Source organism: Lissotriton vulgaris, chromosome 2_1, assembly GCF_964263255.1.
Source record: "Lissotriton vulgaris chromosome 2_1, aLisVul1.2, whole genome shotgun sequence".
Classification (NCBI taxonomy): Eukaryota; Metazoa; Chordata; class Amphibia; order Caudata; family Salamandridae; genus Lissotriton; species Lissotriton vulgaris.
In genome coordinates, this window is record NC_141687.1 from 720,485,904 (window position 1) to 720,501,168 (window position 15,265).

General features: G+C 44.7%; 1 protein-coding gene across 3 annotated transcripts in view; it reads left to right on the plus strand.

The window, feature by feature from the left end:
- The window catches only part of DENND2B (DENN domain containing 2B), a 1,017,138-nt gene that overhangs the window by 599,213 nt on the left and 402,660 nt on the right, over positions 1–15,265 (plus strand). For all 3 annotated transcript variants that reach the window (XM_086955999.1, XM_086955998.1, XM_086956000.1), the window contains one exon: positions 9,374–9,510. In XM_086955999.1, the coding sequence (XP_086812125.1) occupies positions 9,374–9,510 (137 nt within the window). The remainder of the gene's footprint in view (positions 1–9,373; positions 9,511–15,265) is intronic.

The following is a 15,265-nucleotide window of genomic DNA, read 5'->3' on the forward strand; positions in this document are numbered from 1 at the left end:
AGGCCTGGGACATACTGTTTTTAACCGAAACTTGGTTAAATGAGCATAATATGACAGCCATTAGCTTAGCTGTACCAGCAGGCTTTACCATGTGTATGTTGAATCGCGAGGATGGCAGACGCGGAGGCGGGGTGGCAGTAATTCTTAAAGACTGCTTCTCCATATCTTCCGCAGTATCAGTTGCAATCCCAGGTATGGAATGCTTATACTTCTGCCTTCTCCTAAACCCCCAACTAGCCATTGCTGGGATGGTGGTTTATCGTCCCCCGGACTGTGCTGAGAGTAGCACAGTTCATCTTATAGACGCAATTACACTAAACGCGCTGAAGCACGAGCACTTCCTAGTTGTGGGTGATTTTAATGTCCACATGGATAGGGAGGGCAATACAGCGGCAGAGCATCTGATGGCAGCAATGAGTGCTGTTAACCTGATGCTCCATAACAAAGGTCCCACACATAGATCTGGACACACGCTGGATTTAATTTTCTCCACACTAGAAAGCATAGTAGTGGATGACGCACTCCCAGTAGCATGGTCAGATCATTGGCTGATACCATTCACACTAGTATTAAATAGTGTAGAACCTAGAAAAAGTAGACACTCTTATATGAAGAGGCAATGGAAAAATCTCACTCCGGCCATCATGAACCCAATTCTGTCCCATGACCCGCCTAAGCGTACCATGAATGCTAGCGTGGATGCCCAGGCACTACATAACTGGATTAGCAACATGGTAGAGATGGTAGCGCCAGCAAAAAGGGTGACAGCGCAGAGAACTTCCCCCACGGCCCCTTGGTTCTCTGATGAGTTAAGAGTGGAAAAAAGAGCTTGTAAGAAACTCGAAAGACAATGGAGATTAAATTAGTGCCCCCTAGCAAAAATACAATTTAGAGAGGCCACCAAGCTGTTTCACAAGCATATTAGGAAAGAAAAAAAGAGCTACTATGCCTCCGTTGTTCAACAGGCAGAGAATCCCAGCAGAGAAGTGTTTAAATTGGTTAAATCCTTTTTGAAGCCCCACTGCATTGAAAGGGATATTCCCCCATCCATAGCACTCTGTGATAAGATCTCTATCTACTTTGATAATAAAATACAGATGGTCTATGACTCCTTTGGCCCACATAAACCTACGGCCAAGGAGGATAGAGAGAATGGGGACCGGTCCCCAGTCTCTTTGAGGAAATTTCAACCTATTCCGCTAGATGAGGCAAGGCAAGAGATAATCCGGTGTAAGTCAGGCTCCCCAGAGGACCCTTGTCCACCTAAACTGTGGGCACCTTTAGCGGACGCTATTGCACCTATGCTCCAACATATCTGGAATACTTCCATAGACACTGGGGAATTTCCAGTGAGTTGGAAGCATGCGACGCTCCTTCCACTGAAGAAGGAGCCAAACGGGGATGCGGAGGATTTAACTAACCTCCGTCCTATCTCTCTGCTGGCTGCTCCCGGGAAAATGCTGGAAAAACTAATTCATCACCAGCTGAATGCTCATGTCGAATCTAATAACATCCTTCATGAGACTCAGTCTGGGTTCAGACCCGGCTTCAGTACGGAGACGGCGCTGATCGAGGTGGCTGATTCTCTAAGGTGGTCGTTAGATTCAGGAGACTCAGCTATGCTGATGCTCCTGGATCTCTCGGCCGCGTTTGATACGGTGGATCATGCTAGGATGATCCAACGTCTGGCAGACATCGGCCTACAAGATCAGGCACTCGGTTGGATGCAGTCCTATTTGCCAAACCGAACGCAGAGGGTCACTCTAGGCACTTGTGACTCAAAGCGTAAGCCGCTGCAATGCGGGGTCCCGCAAGGATCTGCCCTTAGCCCCCTTTTGTTTAACGTTTATCTTGCCCCTCTTTTTTCTCTCATTGCCAACTGGGGAGTCACCGCAATTTCTTACGCTGATGACACCCAGTTGGTTTTTCCCTACTCGGAGGTTACAGATGTGGCTTTTGCAAACTTTAAGGGGTGCCTTCAGGATGTGGCTTCCTGGATGAATACTAATAAGCTGAAACTGAATCCGGGAAAAACGGAAGTGATCTTCTTTGGTAAAGGCAGTCACCCTCCAGCTGAGCTCTGGTGGCCGACTGAGATGGGTACTCCACCTTCCCCCTCTCAGGGGGCAAAAAATCTGGGGGTCAAGTGGGATGAAAATCTCTCCTTTGTGCCCCAGATCCATCAGGTCACAGGCTGCTGCCTGAGCAAAATGAGGAACCTCCGTCCAGTCCTGAAACTTTTGCCTGAGTCTTGCCGGAAAACCGTGATCCATGCCACCATCACTTCGAGATTGGATTATGCTAATGGCCTGTATAGTGGTCTCCCGAAATACTTGGTTCAAAGGCTGCAAACGGTGCAAAATGCGGCAGCCAGGCTACTTAAGCATATTCCTTTTAAAGAGCACATCTCCCCCCATCTTCGGGCCTTAAACTGGCTCCCGATCGCCAGTAGAATAAAATTTAAAATCCTTACTCTGGCCTATAGGTCCCTCTACGGCACCTGTCCTAATTATTTGAGAGCCCGTCTGCCTAGATATACACAGTCCCGTTCCCTTCGCTCAAATGATCAGGTGCTACTGAGTGTGCCACGAGTCAAAAGGGCTAGACTGGGCGGCCGGACCTTTTCAGCCAACGTGACCCGTCTCTGGAATTCCCTGCCTCCTGAGCTGCGAAAGGCCCAATCAGAAACAAGTTTTAGAAGACAGCTTAAGTCGTGGCTGTTCTCGGTGCCTCTCTAGGCTGCAGACTCCCAGCTAGCTTTCTTGCTAAGCCCTCACAGCGCCGGGACGCCTCCTAGTTGAGGCAGCTGTTCGCGCTTTATAAATACTGGTATTATTATTATTATTACACTGCGGAGACGCCACATTGTGAGAGCCTGACAAGACTGCGTGCATTGAATGCTTTGTTTGTAATGCGATGGCGGCCACTTGAACCACTAGCCCCGAGTCAAAAGAACGCCTGGTACAGCGAACCGCATATCAATACCGGGCACCCCAAGCGATCTTCAGTTGCCTGCGAGTGTAATTAACACATCTACTACAGTCCTGAGAGACACCTTTAACTTGACTCATAAGAAATCGGTCTGATCCTGAGGAGAACCCCGCAATCTGGGTGTTCGAAACGCGTAGATCTGTTGTGGTCTTTGTCAACAAATAAAAGGGTTTAGAGATACTAGATTAATCTAGCATTTGATTTGAACTGTTTGAAGTATAAGAACTCTAAAAAACTGTGACTCATTTAATTTGTTTAAACCTCTTGCAATACAAATAATTTCGTGTTGACACTGACCTATACCTCAGAGGTAATTTTTGTTATATGTATGAATGTGACTTGAGCGTTTGTAGTGTGAAAGGTATGGTATGGATGTGTTGTGTGGAAATTAGAAGACAGTTACTGTAAATCTTGTAAAAATTTGTATATTTTGTATATTTGTATAGTTTGTATATGCACCCAAAAAATTGTTCAGAAACTGAGAAAATGAAAAAGTGTTCTGACAATAAAAAATGAGTATAAAAAACTAGTAATAAAAGAAATAATAGACTGCTATGCTTTATTCATAGCTGATCTTTGAAAAATAAAGGAAAAAGTACTTCCAGTACTGGCAGTTGTTTTGTTTTTGTGTTGTAAAGTGTATTAGTCTTCCCTCTACTGCCCACTTCCATCACATACGACTTTGCGTCGTATGTGACAAGTCCAGTCTCTGCATAAAGGAGACAAATCAGTCAATTAAAATTTGCAATGCTCTTGGTGTGCGTGCGATAAGCACAGCATCATGTGCGTAAAGCAGAACTGGTACTGATCTAGTACCTATTCTCGGAGTTTCGGCATACAGAAATATCATGGCAGATTCCAGCCCATTAATGCACAACGTAAATAAAAAAGGGGCAAGAATACAGCCTTAAGCATTTAAAACTTTTTGTGAGATCGCCCTCTTGAGTAAAACGTACTGCAGCTGTGGTATGAGCATATAAAGACATCTACTACAAGCTCATCTAACGGGACCCATAGTTTACTACGGTTTACCCTGTCAAATGCTGCAATGAGAGCCTAATTAAATGCTTTAGCAATTGTGTATTTGGCTATCACTAGGTAGAGGTTCAGGCGCTGGTCCACTGTGGACTTGCCTGCTCGGAAGCCATAATGGACCTCCACGATAACTTGATTTTTGTCTGCCCATTCCACTAGTCTGTTAGGGATGACCTGCTCCATGACCTTAACAGTCGAGTCTAACAACGAAATGGGTCTGTAGTAATTAGGGTTTAGCAGCGTGAATCTTTCTGGATTTACTATGCTGTGCATTATTCCGCCATCTAGTGGTTGGGTCCGAGATGGCGGAATAATGCACAGCATAGTGACTTCAGAAAGGTTTCAAGCTGCAAAACTACACCGACAGGTAAGAAACTATACTTTATCCCTTTCCCCCTTCTTATAGCTAGGGATGATAATGGCTGTTGACCAAAATCGGGGCATGGCCGTTGACACCATCGCATTCAAAACCCTGGTTAAAATAGGGGCCCACACCTCGATTTTTTCTTCTAATCAGGTCTGGGGGGATCCCGTCTGGGCCCTGCGCCTTATTGTTGGTCAGTCCCTTTATGCCTATTATTACTTTATGTAACTGAAATACCATATATCAATCACATGGGAGAGGCTCCCATGCACTATTACAATGAACTTCCTCCCCAAAGTTATAAACTGATTGAAAGTTGCTCTCCCATTGTTCTTGTGTAATTTGATAACATATCGATGATTTGTCAGGTTCAGAGCAGCAAGGTCTATTAAGAACACTCCAAAATAGAGAGCTATCTTTCAACTCACTGGCCTCAACCAGTTCGTCCCCAGCCTGTTTTTGTAGGATGGACCTCCTTTCTTTATAAATACTAAGGCACTTACCAATGTTACATCTACTACAGTGTGTCTCTTTCAGCGCCACTTTAAGTGACCTCAATGCTTGGGAGCATTCCTTATAAAACCACCTTGGGATATCTTACTGAGATGTGACTACTGGGACAGTTAGCAAAATCCTTACTGACTTTGCTATGGTGTCAAAGGATCTGAGTACATCCTCCTCTGAAGGTAGGACATCTAGGCACTTCAGAATTTCCTGTTGCCTCTCTTTAAAAAGGGATGAATAAAAAACGTTACTATCCACCATTGACCATCGCAAACGTCTCCTCTGGTCCGTTGACTTTAATGTCCCTCCCATCCTCCATCTATTGGCTATTTTCGGCCGTTGGGTCCACATCACGATAACCATAGGGTTATGATCACTGAAGAGACTTTCTATTGTCCTAAAAGATGTTATAGTATGTGTCAGGGCTGATGACACAAAGGTGTAGTTAATGGTGAATGCACAACCCCTATCTTTGTAGGTAGGCGGATAAAGAGAAATGGTTGGCATTTATTTCCTGTCCCTCCCCAGAGTGTTCCATGTGCCATTCTTCTGTTTTCATACATGTGGGAGTAACCCCAGTGTTTTGCGCAATATTCGAACATAAATGACTGTTAAAATCCCCAAGCACAATCAGGTTACCAAATGAAAAATCATTTCCCTGCAATTGGTCTAAGAGCCCGGCTAGCTCCTTCAGACTCGACGCACTGAAATCCCTTTTAAAAAAATTAATTTTTGTAAATCTTTCCATTCTCCCTACTGCCAGTTTTAATCCTAACACCACTGTTGAGTTTTAGTTTAATTGATTCACTGACTCACCCAGCTCAAGTGCAATAAAAATAATTTGACCACCCTTCGCTCTCCCATATCTCGAACCTTCGGCTGGGAGGAAGAACGACCTATATCCCTCAAAAAATATATCTTTTCCACCTCCCAGGTCTCTTGTAGGCAAATGATCTCATATTCACTTATGGTTTGAATCCATCTTTCATCCTTAAATTTGACACCTAGCCCTGCCACATTCCAGGAGATCAAATGAATCTCTTCCCCCCCTGGAGATTGGGTGACGTGACCGATATTATCTTGTCGCCTTGGAGTCCACTTTGATGATTTTCATTAGGGTGACTTAAGGAAAGGTCATCACTCTCTCTCTGCCTTACCCCTGATGGCTAAGCTAACTGAATTTGGGAGTCAGTCACTATTGATTGTGCTAGGCTATGTTCGATGCCTACCCCCTGTCAATCCAGATCATTAGGGTGCCATAGAGGGGCATAAGTGTTTGACCGCCCGACCCTCCTTTCCTCAGTGAAAGCTCCTTCCTCTATCTGCCTCCCATTACTGACTCATCTGGCAATGGAAGCTGGCCTGTAAAAGAAAACTAATGGAAGAGGTTTAATGGCTGAGGCATGAAAGGGAAACTCAGCTGAGTGCCTCAATATATTGTGGGCTAGTTCTGGGAATCTGAAGGTGACGATCACTGCGTCCCCCTGAAAGCCTTTCTTGATTTCCCTGTCCAGGCATCCCTTCTAGCCATCAGAATATGAGGGTGATCTCCTATATTAAATCTGCTATGTCGCCCTAGCCAGTGGGTTACTTTGTTGATAAGGGTATCTGTGGACTCTTCTGAGCCCACTCCCAGATTATGCACCCCCACCAAGACTATGGTATAAGGACAACAGTCCGGGGGAGATCAATCACCAGCAATCCTGTTCCTGTACTATAAGTATTCTTAGGGCTTGCCCCTCCTTGTGCCTGCACATGTTGTGGAGAATATTGATTCCCAACCCCCTGCCACCTCCCCATCACCCTGTTTATGGAGATTAGGCCTATTAATCGTCTCAGTCGCCTGATCACTCTGTTTACTTCAAGACCCAGCCCCCCCTGGGCCTGTTTGGGTTTGATGGATCGATTCCTGACTCTCAATTCCCTTGTGTACTAGGATACACTGAGTGTAAATGGGCCCTACTCTGGGATGGAGCATTGGAGATAGTTGCCAGCATATTTTCCACTTAGCGCAAAGTCTCTCTGGTGTCTGATAACCCTTTTTCTAACCTGTCCCAGAGCTTCGATAATAGATCGGTCATCAAGTTTGTAATTGTGCCCCTCAGCATGTTCCAGAAGTCTTCCATATCAGTCCGAGTTAGCAGGGGTTTTGGGGCCTTCCCTAGGCTTATATTTCTTTTTTGCTTTACGTGATCTCTTTAGAGCTGGTGAAGGCTCTTCCTCCGAACTCTTAATGTCAAAGCTTTGGGCAGTCCGTTGACCTATGCCCATCGTGTCCGGAGATGAGACTCTTATACCTGTACCGCTTCTTTCTTGCACCACTGTCTCTATAGCTTGCTATCCATCCCATTGACCGGGGTGTCCATATCAGCTCCTACTGCAAGATCCCCCGAAGCTAGTACAGGCACAACTGGGCCCGTAAGGCCCATGGACAATCTCCTCTCCGCTTTATCCATCTGCAGTGTAATTGCCCCCACTGCCTTTGCTAAATACGAGTCAATAGTGGCCCTTTTATTAGAAGATGAATGGACCACAGTAGTTGCATTTCTCTTGCCTATACTCAATGATAATTAGTCTAAACTGGCCCCCCAATTTCCCGTAGGGCTCTCAAGCAACCGCAAATTCAAAAATTAAATAATATACAGTCAAAAAGTGCTCTGCGAGCAGCTTACCACCGTCTTGTCCTTCCTTCCTCTTTACTTGTGTCACAAATTACCCGGGGCTTTTGTGTATTAAGGCTATTCAGGTACTTTTCTACATTGCCGCCTTTAACATCAACGACCAACCAAGGGGTTGGGCCCAGTCCAGCCTCTATCCGCCGCGAACGGGTGCAGACGGGCCAGCCCTTGGCCCAGGCGTGGCCCAGGCATGCCTGCGCGCCCGTGCTGCGGGAGCCCCAAATGCTCTTATGCCCATCATGGCTGAGTTGCTGGCATGGGCACAGGCGCCTCCTTGCCCTGGGGACCTTGGGGATTGTAGTCCCCCAACGTGGCAGGATTCACGGTGGCTTTACCCGGCTCCCGTGCTGCGGGAGCCCCAAATGCTCTTATGTACCTCTGGGCGCAGTTGCTGGCATGGGCGTAGGCGCCTCCTGGCACTGGGGACCTTGGGGATTGTAGTCCTCCAATGTGGCAAGTTTTGCAGTGGCTTTACCGGGCTCCAGTGCTACGGGAGCCCCAAATGCTCCTATGCGCCTCCGGGCATGGTTGCTGGAATGGGCATAGGCGCCTTCTGGTGCTGGGGAGCTTGGGGATTGTAGTCCCCCAACGTTGCAAGGTTGGCAGTGGCTTTACAGGGCTCCCACGCCGCGGAAGCCCCAAATGCTCTTATGCGCCACAGGGCACGGTTGCTGGCATGGGCGTAGGTGCCTCCTGGCGCTGGGGACCTTGGGGATTGTAGTCCCCCAACGTAGCAAGGTTCACGGTGGCTTTACTGGGATCTCGCGCTACGGGAGCTCCAAATGCTCTAGTTGCTGGCATGGGCGTAGGCGCCTCCTGATGCTGGGGACCTTAGGGATTGTAGTCCCCCAACGTGGCAAGGTTTGCGGTGGCTTTACCGGACCCGAGCGCTGCGGGAACCTCAAATGCTCTTATGCGCCTCCGGGCGCTGTTGCTGGCAAGCCGTAAGCGCCTCCTGGCCTTGGGGATTCTAGTCCCCCAACGTGGCAAAGTTTGCGGTCGCTTTACTGGGCTATTCTGTCTAATAGCTCAAGGCTGCTTACAAAAGTTAGTATCTACTAAGTGGAATCTTACTCCTGTTGAAAACTTTTTCTGCAGAACCAAAAGACTTGTGTGGAACATAATAAACACATGTCAACTGTCACCTGCACTTAGGGTTCCTCTTGAATACAAAGGTTTATAACATGTTCAATACCTCTACACACCTAAGATGCATTAGGTACACATGTGTTTTGTAAACATCTACATGCAGTAGATGCACCCAGGCTGCACAAAATTAGGTAGACAAGTAATATGGTACTTAGCCGCCACTATGTAAACTATAAAACAAACTAGCACACTCATTGAATGATGTCCTCAGTGATATCAATGTGTCATTTGAGATGTCACCAGTGATGTCATAAATTATGTCATAATTGATGTCATATGTGAAGTCATAAGCAGTGCAAGGTCGGTGCGAAAGTTATAGTTAACTAAGGGCTGCTGTGTATAACTGATGAATTTCTGTGTTTTTTTCTTAGCTCAAAACGTTAATGTTGTCATTGACACTGGTTGTTTTTAGCAAACATTAGGGTTAAAAAGACAGGTGAAGCTGTTTCTAGGCCGGACCTAAAAATGACATACAAGAGTGTAAATGTTTTTCTTGTGCTATATTGCTCTGAATATATTATCATTAATTACATTGTTTTATAATTTACTTCCCTCTTTCTGTCTTCGGAAAGTGAAACCACCTTGACATTCATATCACAAGCATTACTCATGTCATCTGGATTTAATATTACATAATTTTCTTGACTTGCAGAAAGTCCCTGGAGTTTGAGGATGCTTCGAGTGTTCAGTCATTGAGCCCGCCCTCACCTACTGAGAATGGCACCGACAGGCAGCACAGATCTGGTTCCAAGAGCACTTTAGAGGAGAACACATATGAAGACATTGTAGGTAAGGAACGGTTGCAACACATGAAATTAACGATTGCTATTGTGGGTAGGTAGTGTGTAGTTGGACACTCTCTTCAGGACTGCTTGAATATAGAAAGTTATGCCAAGCAGAATTCAAATTTGCGAATATTATTTACCAGTTAATTTTTTTGTTTAGTTTATTTTAGAATTGTGCAGAAGTTAAACTTGCCATTTGTTACATTATATTATGTGGATTTGTCTAATATGACTAATCAACCATGAGGGCATACAGTCGATGGAGCAGGCATGTTGGCTTAAGACTGAAGGTGTGAGGTGTCAGGCCCTGTGAGTTAGTTAAAGAGCCAGGTCTTCAGCTTCTTGCAGAATTCAAGAAGTGAGGCAGCGTCTCTGATTACATGAGCGATTTTGGTCCAGGTCTTGGGTGCAATGTAGAATGCTAGACCTCCCACTCAGCTTTTGAGGATGTGGGGGGTGGGAGCGTGCGAGTGAGAGAGGTTGTGCGTAGGTGTCTGGTGGGTTGGTAGAAGTGAAGTGGGTTGTTCAGGTATGTTGGACCGGTGTTGTGCAGTGCTTAGTATGCATGCGCGAGGTATTTGAATTGACAGGGTTTGTGTATGGGGAGTCAGTGGAACTCTCTGAAGTGTGGTGCAACGTGGGTGCATTGTGGTCAAGGTCAAGGATGAATCTCGCTACAGCATTATGGATGGTCTGGAGTCAGTGGAGGAGATGGTTGAAGATCCCAAAGTATAGTGTGTTGGCTTAGTCTAATCTGCTTGAGATGAGGGCCTGCGTGATGGTTTCGTCTGGCGTTCCGGGGCAGCCATTTGTGGATCGTGCGCAGCATGCAGTGAATTTGAAGCAGGAGGAGCTGACCTCATTGACCTGTGCTGTCATGTTGAACTTGTCATCCGGAAGGATTCCTAAGTTTGTGGTCCTAGCTCTGATGGCCAGAAGTGGCGTCCCAAACCGAATTCTTGTTCTTGAAGATCAGCACTTCCGTCTTGTCGGAAGCGGAGTTTTAGGCATTTGGATCTTATCCAGTCGTTTCCATTAATAAAGCAGTTGGAGAAGTTCGTTGAGAATAGAACAGGAGTAAATCTTGACAAAGTATGTGTATCAAGTTCACACAAACGTCTTATTTTTTTAAGCCAACTGTTATTTAGTAAAATACAAACGTAAAATTCAGTCTCTACAGCATAGATTCAAAAGCTGTGGTTCCATGCAGCAAGCTTCTTATTCTATTTTTTTAAACTTATGCGATGACTATGTTTAGGTAGGCGAGTCATACACAGACAATGTCAATATGTGGTGGATGTTAGTATGTAGTTAGCTTCGTAGTTGCTTCTTGGTGAGCTCACAAAAGTAGTAGATCATTTTCCTTCACATCATTCCAGGGAGAGTAAAAGCGATCTTCAGGACACAGAAGTCTGAATGTGCTCATGAATGACTTTGGGTATGAATGAGCGTGAATGGGTGAAAAACTTGAAGAAAGGAGTGTGCCGCAAATGGAATAATAATTTTCACATATTTATTGATTGATATATGTACTTTTTTTAAACATACTAATGTGAGAAACCTGAGCTTTATTACTCACGTCTCCATGTTCGTTATGTTATTTGATTTAGTATCGCCAATATTGCCATTGGAAGATGGGGTTGTCTTTTCAAGGAGTTCTGAGGTTTCTGTGATAGACTAGGGTCACATTCATCGTGTGAAGGTGTGCTATCAGCTGGGAGAATGTCAAGTGAATGAGTCAACTTTAGTCACTTCAGTGAGTTAACCTGATGTTTGATGGGTGAGATTAAACAGCTGTACCAGGGTGCTTATTCCAAGTCCTAGAGCCAAACGACCAGAGCAGACTTGTGGCACAGTGGTTTCTTGAACTTTTGAATGCTTGGTGAGTATTCGCTTGAGGGGGGTAGAAGTCCTTCATTACTTTATTTTCAGTTATGGAATGATTTAGTTAGCCGTTGTCGTAGGTCTACAGTCCACATGTAGAAGCTGGACAAAAGTTGGTTAGGTTCACTTTATTCAGTGTAGTAAAGCAGTGATATGAATTTTGTTAAGTTTAATGGTAAGTGTGTGAAATATTATCTTGATGACCATGACAAAGGGAACAAGTTGCATTAACAGAGACAAGATTAACATTAGGGTTGGCAGAAGATCCCATGTCGCCAGGACCCGCATTTCAAGTACCACGCTCTCCATTTAAAGCCACTTTGGTCCAATTGGTTCAGTTCTTGTGACTCAAGACTATTTAATATGAAAGTACCAGGCAGTTAATTTGAAGTCTAGAGAGGAGAATATGCTGTCCCCGGTGACATGGAGTCATCTGGTACAGTATGGAGGTGAATTTCTTTCCATCCGTCAGCAATCTGGGGATAGCTTTAAGAACGGTTTGTGGTTGGAAGTGCAGTAAAGTTGGACTGCAGTTGGAGCAAATGGGCTGAAGCGTCAGAGAAAATACATAATTCACAGTTCACATGCTGGAGGTCCTGGTTCAGGCCTCATAGGGCGCTTTTATTAGAAACAGATTCTTGGGGCGGCCATCACAACGTGTTTTATGGACTAAACCACTATTTTATTCATGCACTTTTTGGCCTCAACTCAAAAAGTGTAAAATTGGTGTATTTGTTAAAAGAAAGGATTGGTCAGACTGAAGTTATCTCTGGAAACTGTGCGGTTTGCTTTGGCTTTAGTTGATTTTAGTGTTGCTTGTGCCATAAGAAGTGCTTGTTGCAGCTTTTTTTATTTCCTTATATGTTTTGGTGTATTTGCTGATCAATTATTAATCTCCCTGTCCTCCCTGCACTTGGCAGTCTTGAACTGGCACTGCTGAGCACGCTTATAACGGGCTGCACGAGTATCCCCTTACAAAGAGGCAGGGCGTTCATGCCTGCCAAGGTTAGCATTCTGTCAAATGCTTCCAGGGCTTGTGTGTTTTACAGTACCCCATGCTGTGCTTTAGACAGGCAGAGGTTTATTTTGCTGGAAATCCCAATGTCATAATATCTTATTCCACATGCTGGCAGATTCAAGCACGTTTAGGTTGGCTCTTCTCGCTCTTTCCAGAACTTTGACATGCTCGTGTGTGAGTGGCATGTGGTAAGAATATAATTTTTGGTATGAGACAAAGAAGCTTGGGCCTAAATGTACTAAGCATTAGGCAACACTGCAAGAAAATATTCAGCAGTGCATTGTGCAAGTCGCACAGCAGCCTGGAGCCAATATTTACAAAGGGTTGCCCATTGATTATGTCATCCACCACCCATGACAATAATGCTTTTTTTGAATGACACTAAACGATTTAGCACAGTGCTTTAGCGTAAACCCAAGCAAAAGGGTTGGGGGGGAGGGGGTCTTAAAACATACCCTCCAGTACACATTTCCACATTCAGAAGCGTAAAGTGTGTACTGCGTGGAAATTTGCAGCCATTACACGTATTACTTGTAATAGGAAAATCACATAATTTTCTTTACGACAATTGTTTGCTCCTGTTTTCATTTGGTGCTCGGATTCCATGCAAAGCCTGGCCGTTATAGTTTGTGTGACTTTATTGGATCAGGACTTTCCATGGAATCCTATCGACACAACAACAATACATCTGGCTGTCTCTCTTTTCCCCAGGAAAACGACAGACAATATTGGAACGGTGTTGGTCAACATACTCGGGGCGAATTTGAATAGCTCTGTCAAACTGCAGACTGCGTACCAGAAGGCGAACCCTTAGGCCTGTCTTTACGCTCCAGCCAGCAAATGCAAAAACAGGGTGAGGGATGGAATACTTGAATTAATATCAGCCACAGGCAGTCAATTAGGATGAATCCTAATCCATCGGTTTTTGCCCTCCATGCCACCTCAGTTTCGCCCCAGCCGTATGCAAATCAGTCTTGACCCTTCTCTTAATTGGAACAGTCCACCCCGAACTGCCAGGATAGGTCCTCCCTTAACTGAAATACTAGCAACATAAGACTGGTTTCGCCCTTCAGCCAGGTATAGCTCGGTTCCAATGGCACAGAGTGGATTGGGATGCGCACCGAGTGATTACCAGTGGTTGAGATTAATGCAAGCATTCCACTCATCACTGTTATATACTTGTTGTGCCTTTACATTCCAGCAGGTGAAGTGAGAGTTTCTTTTGAATCTACGGCTAAAGGATGCCAAGCATATGGTCTGGTAGAAGGACAACAGCTCTTTGTGGTGTCTTCTCTATGTTCCAGTTTCCCTTTCCCCTAATGGTTAGTTGTTACGTCCTTGAATAGAATGTTGAGACTCAATGTAAACTCCAGGTTCCAGAAGCGGCAGTTAAGGCTGTCCACCTTCGGATTGGGTGTTGAATAGCGTACCAGCTACTTACCAGGCCACATTGGAGTCTGATCCTTCCCACATTCATCCCTACTCGTGCTCCCCTAAGGGAGGGTATAAGTAGTGTTAATGCCAAGAAAATCTGCATGAACAATGCTGATCGGTCCACACTCGTTATTATGAGTGCATCTCTTTTTGCGTATATTTGAGGGACAATATGTAAAGTATTGTGTGAACTCTACAATATGCACTCTATTCATTCCCTATGAAGTCTGTAGATAGTACTATGTAATACTTGGATGCACCATATTTATCATTTACTCCCTGTGTTTTGGTATAAAAGTGGAAGTCTTCTTCGAAGGACGTTTTCCCCTATGCAGACTGTAGTTCGTCCTTCCTCACAAGAATGTGTTTACTACAATCATTTACTAAAAAGCCCAATTAATTTTGAAAATTGTACAGTAAAAGAATCAGCTCCCCAGTTACTTTATTTTTTAAAATCTTGCTTCGCTTGGTAAGAATTTCTACGAGGCTGAGATGCAAACAGCACCTATAAGTCAACAAGGGTGGAATGAGTGCTTAGACCTTAGCGCGGTTAAGGTTGAGCGAAATTCAACGTGGTACCCATGTTTTGCACTTTGTTCTTCCCTTAAGGATTTCTCCTGCAGAGACATAGCAGAGTCTTACACGAATATATTAGCAAAATATGGTCATTGAATTTAGCACTAGAATCTGATTTGTTAGCAGCTGCTTCTTAAAACCATCTAGTTCTAAAGTGAGTCTAACCTCCGAGTTGAGCTGTGTTCACCGTTGTAACCTCATGAACGGCTGAGATCGCTCAGACCATTAGCAATGGATTTAAACTGAGTGCCATGGTCCTGGGCAGCACCTTACAGACTTTTGCTACATTGGGTTCCTGGGGTCAGACTTTCTACATTGTTATATGAAAGTTACTCATGACATCATTATAGGAAACATTATTTATAAAAACGTTAGCCTGTCGAGGTAGAATCTAATTGCTGGAAGTGAGATTAATCAAATTGTTGTGACTTCATGCCTTTTTGAACCTAAAAGATCTTGTTTGGAAAGTCACCCGAGGGGTCTTGTATTGTTAGATCTATAGTTCAATTCTATTATTTCGCCCCATCAAAAAGGTTCCTGGAGCCGGCATAGCAAAGTGCTCAGCGTGAATTCCAGTCCATGGGGATTCTAGAACTAATACTGTGCCAAGCAGACATCTTCTGATCATTCCCACAAGGTTGCTTGTAATGAATCGTGTGTGAGTGATTTATGGCTTTGGGGAATTCGACAGCCTTAGCGAACTTTAAACCACATTCCTGCTTGCGGTTCAGACTGGGCCACACCAAAATATAATTGCTTAGTAATTTCTGTGTGGAGAGAGAACATGTTGATTCTGGTATCCTTCCATAAACTTGTACCCATAATTATGAGTCTGATTGTTGAAAAT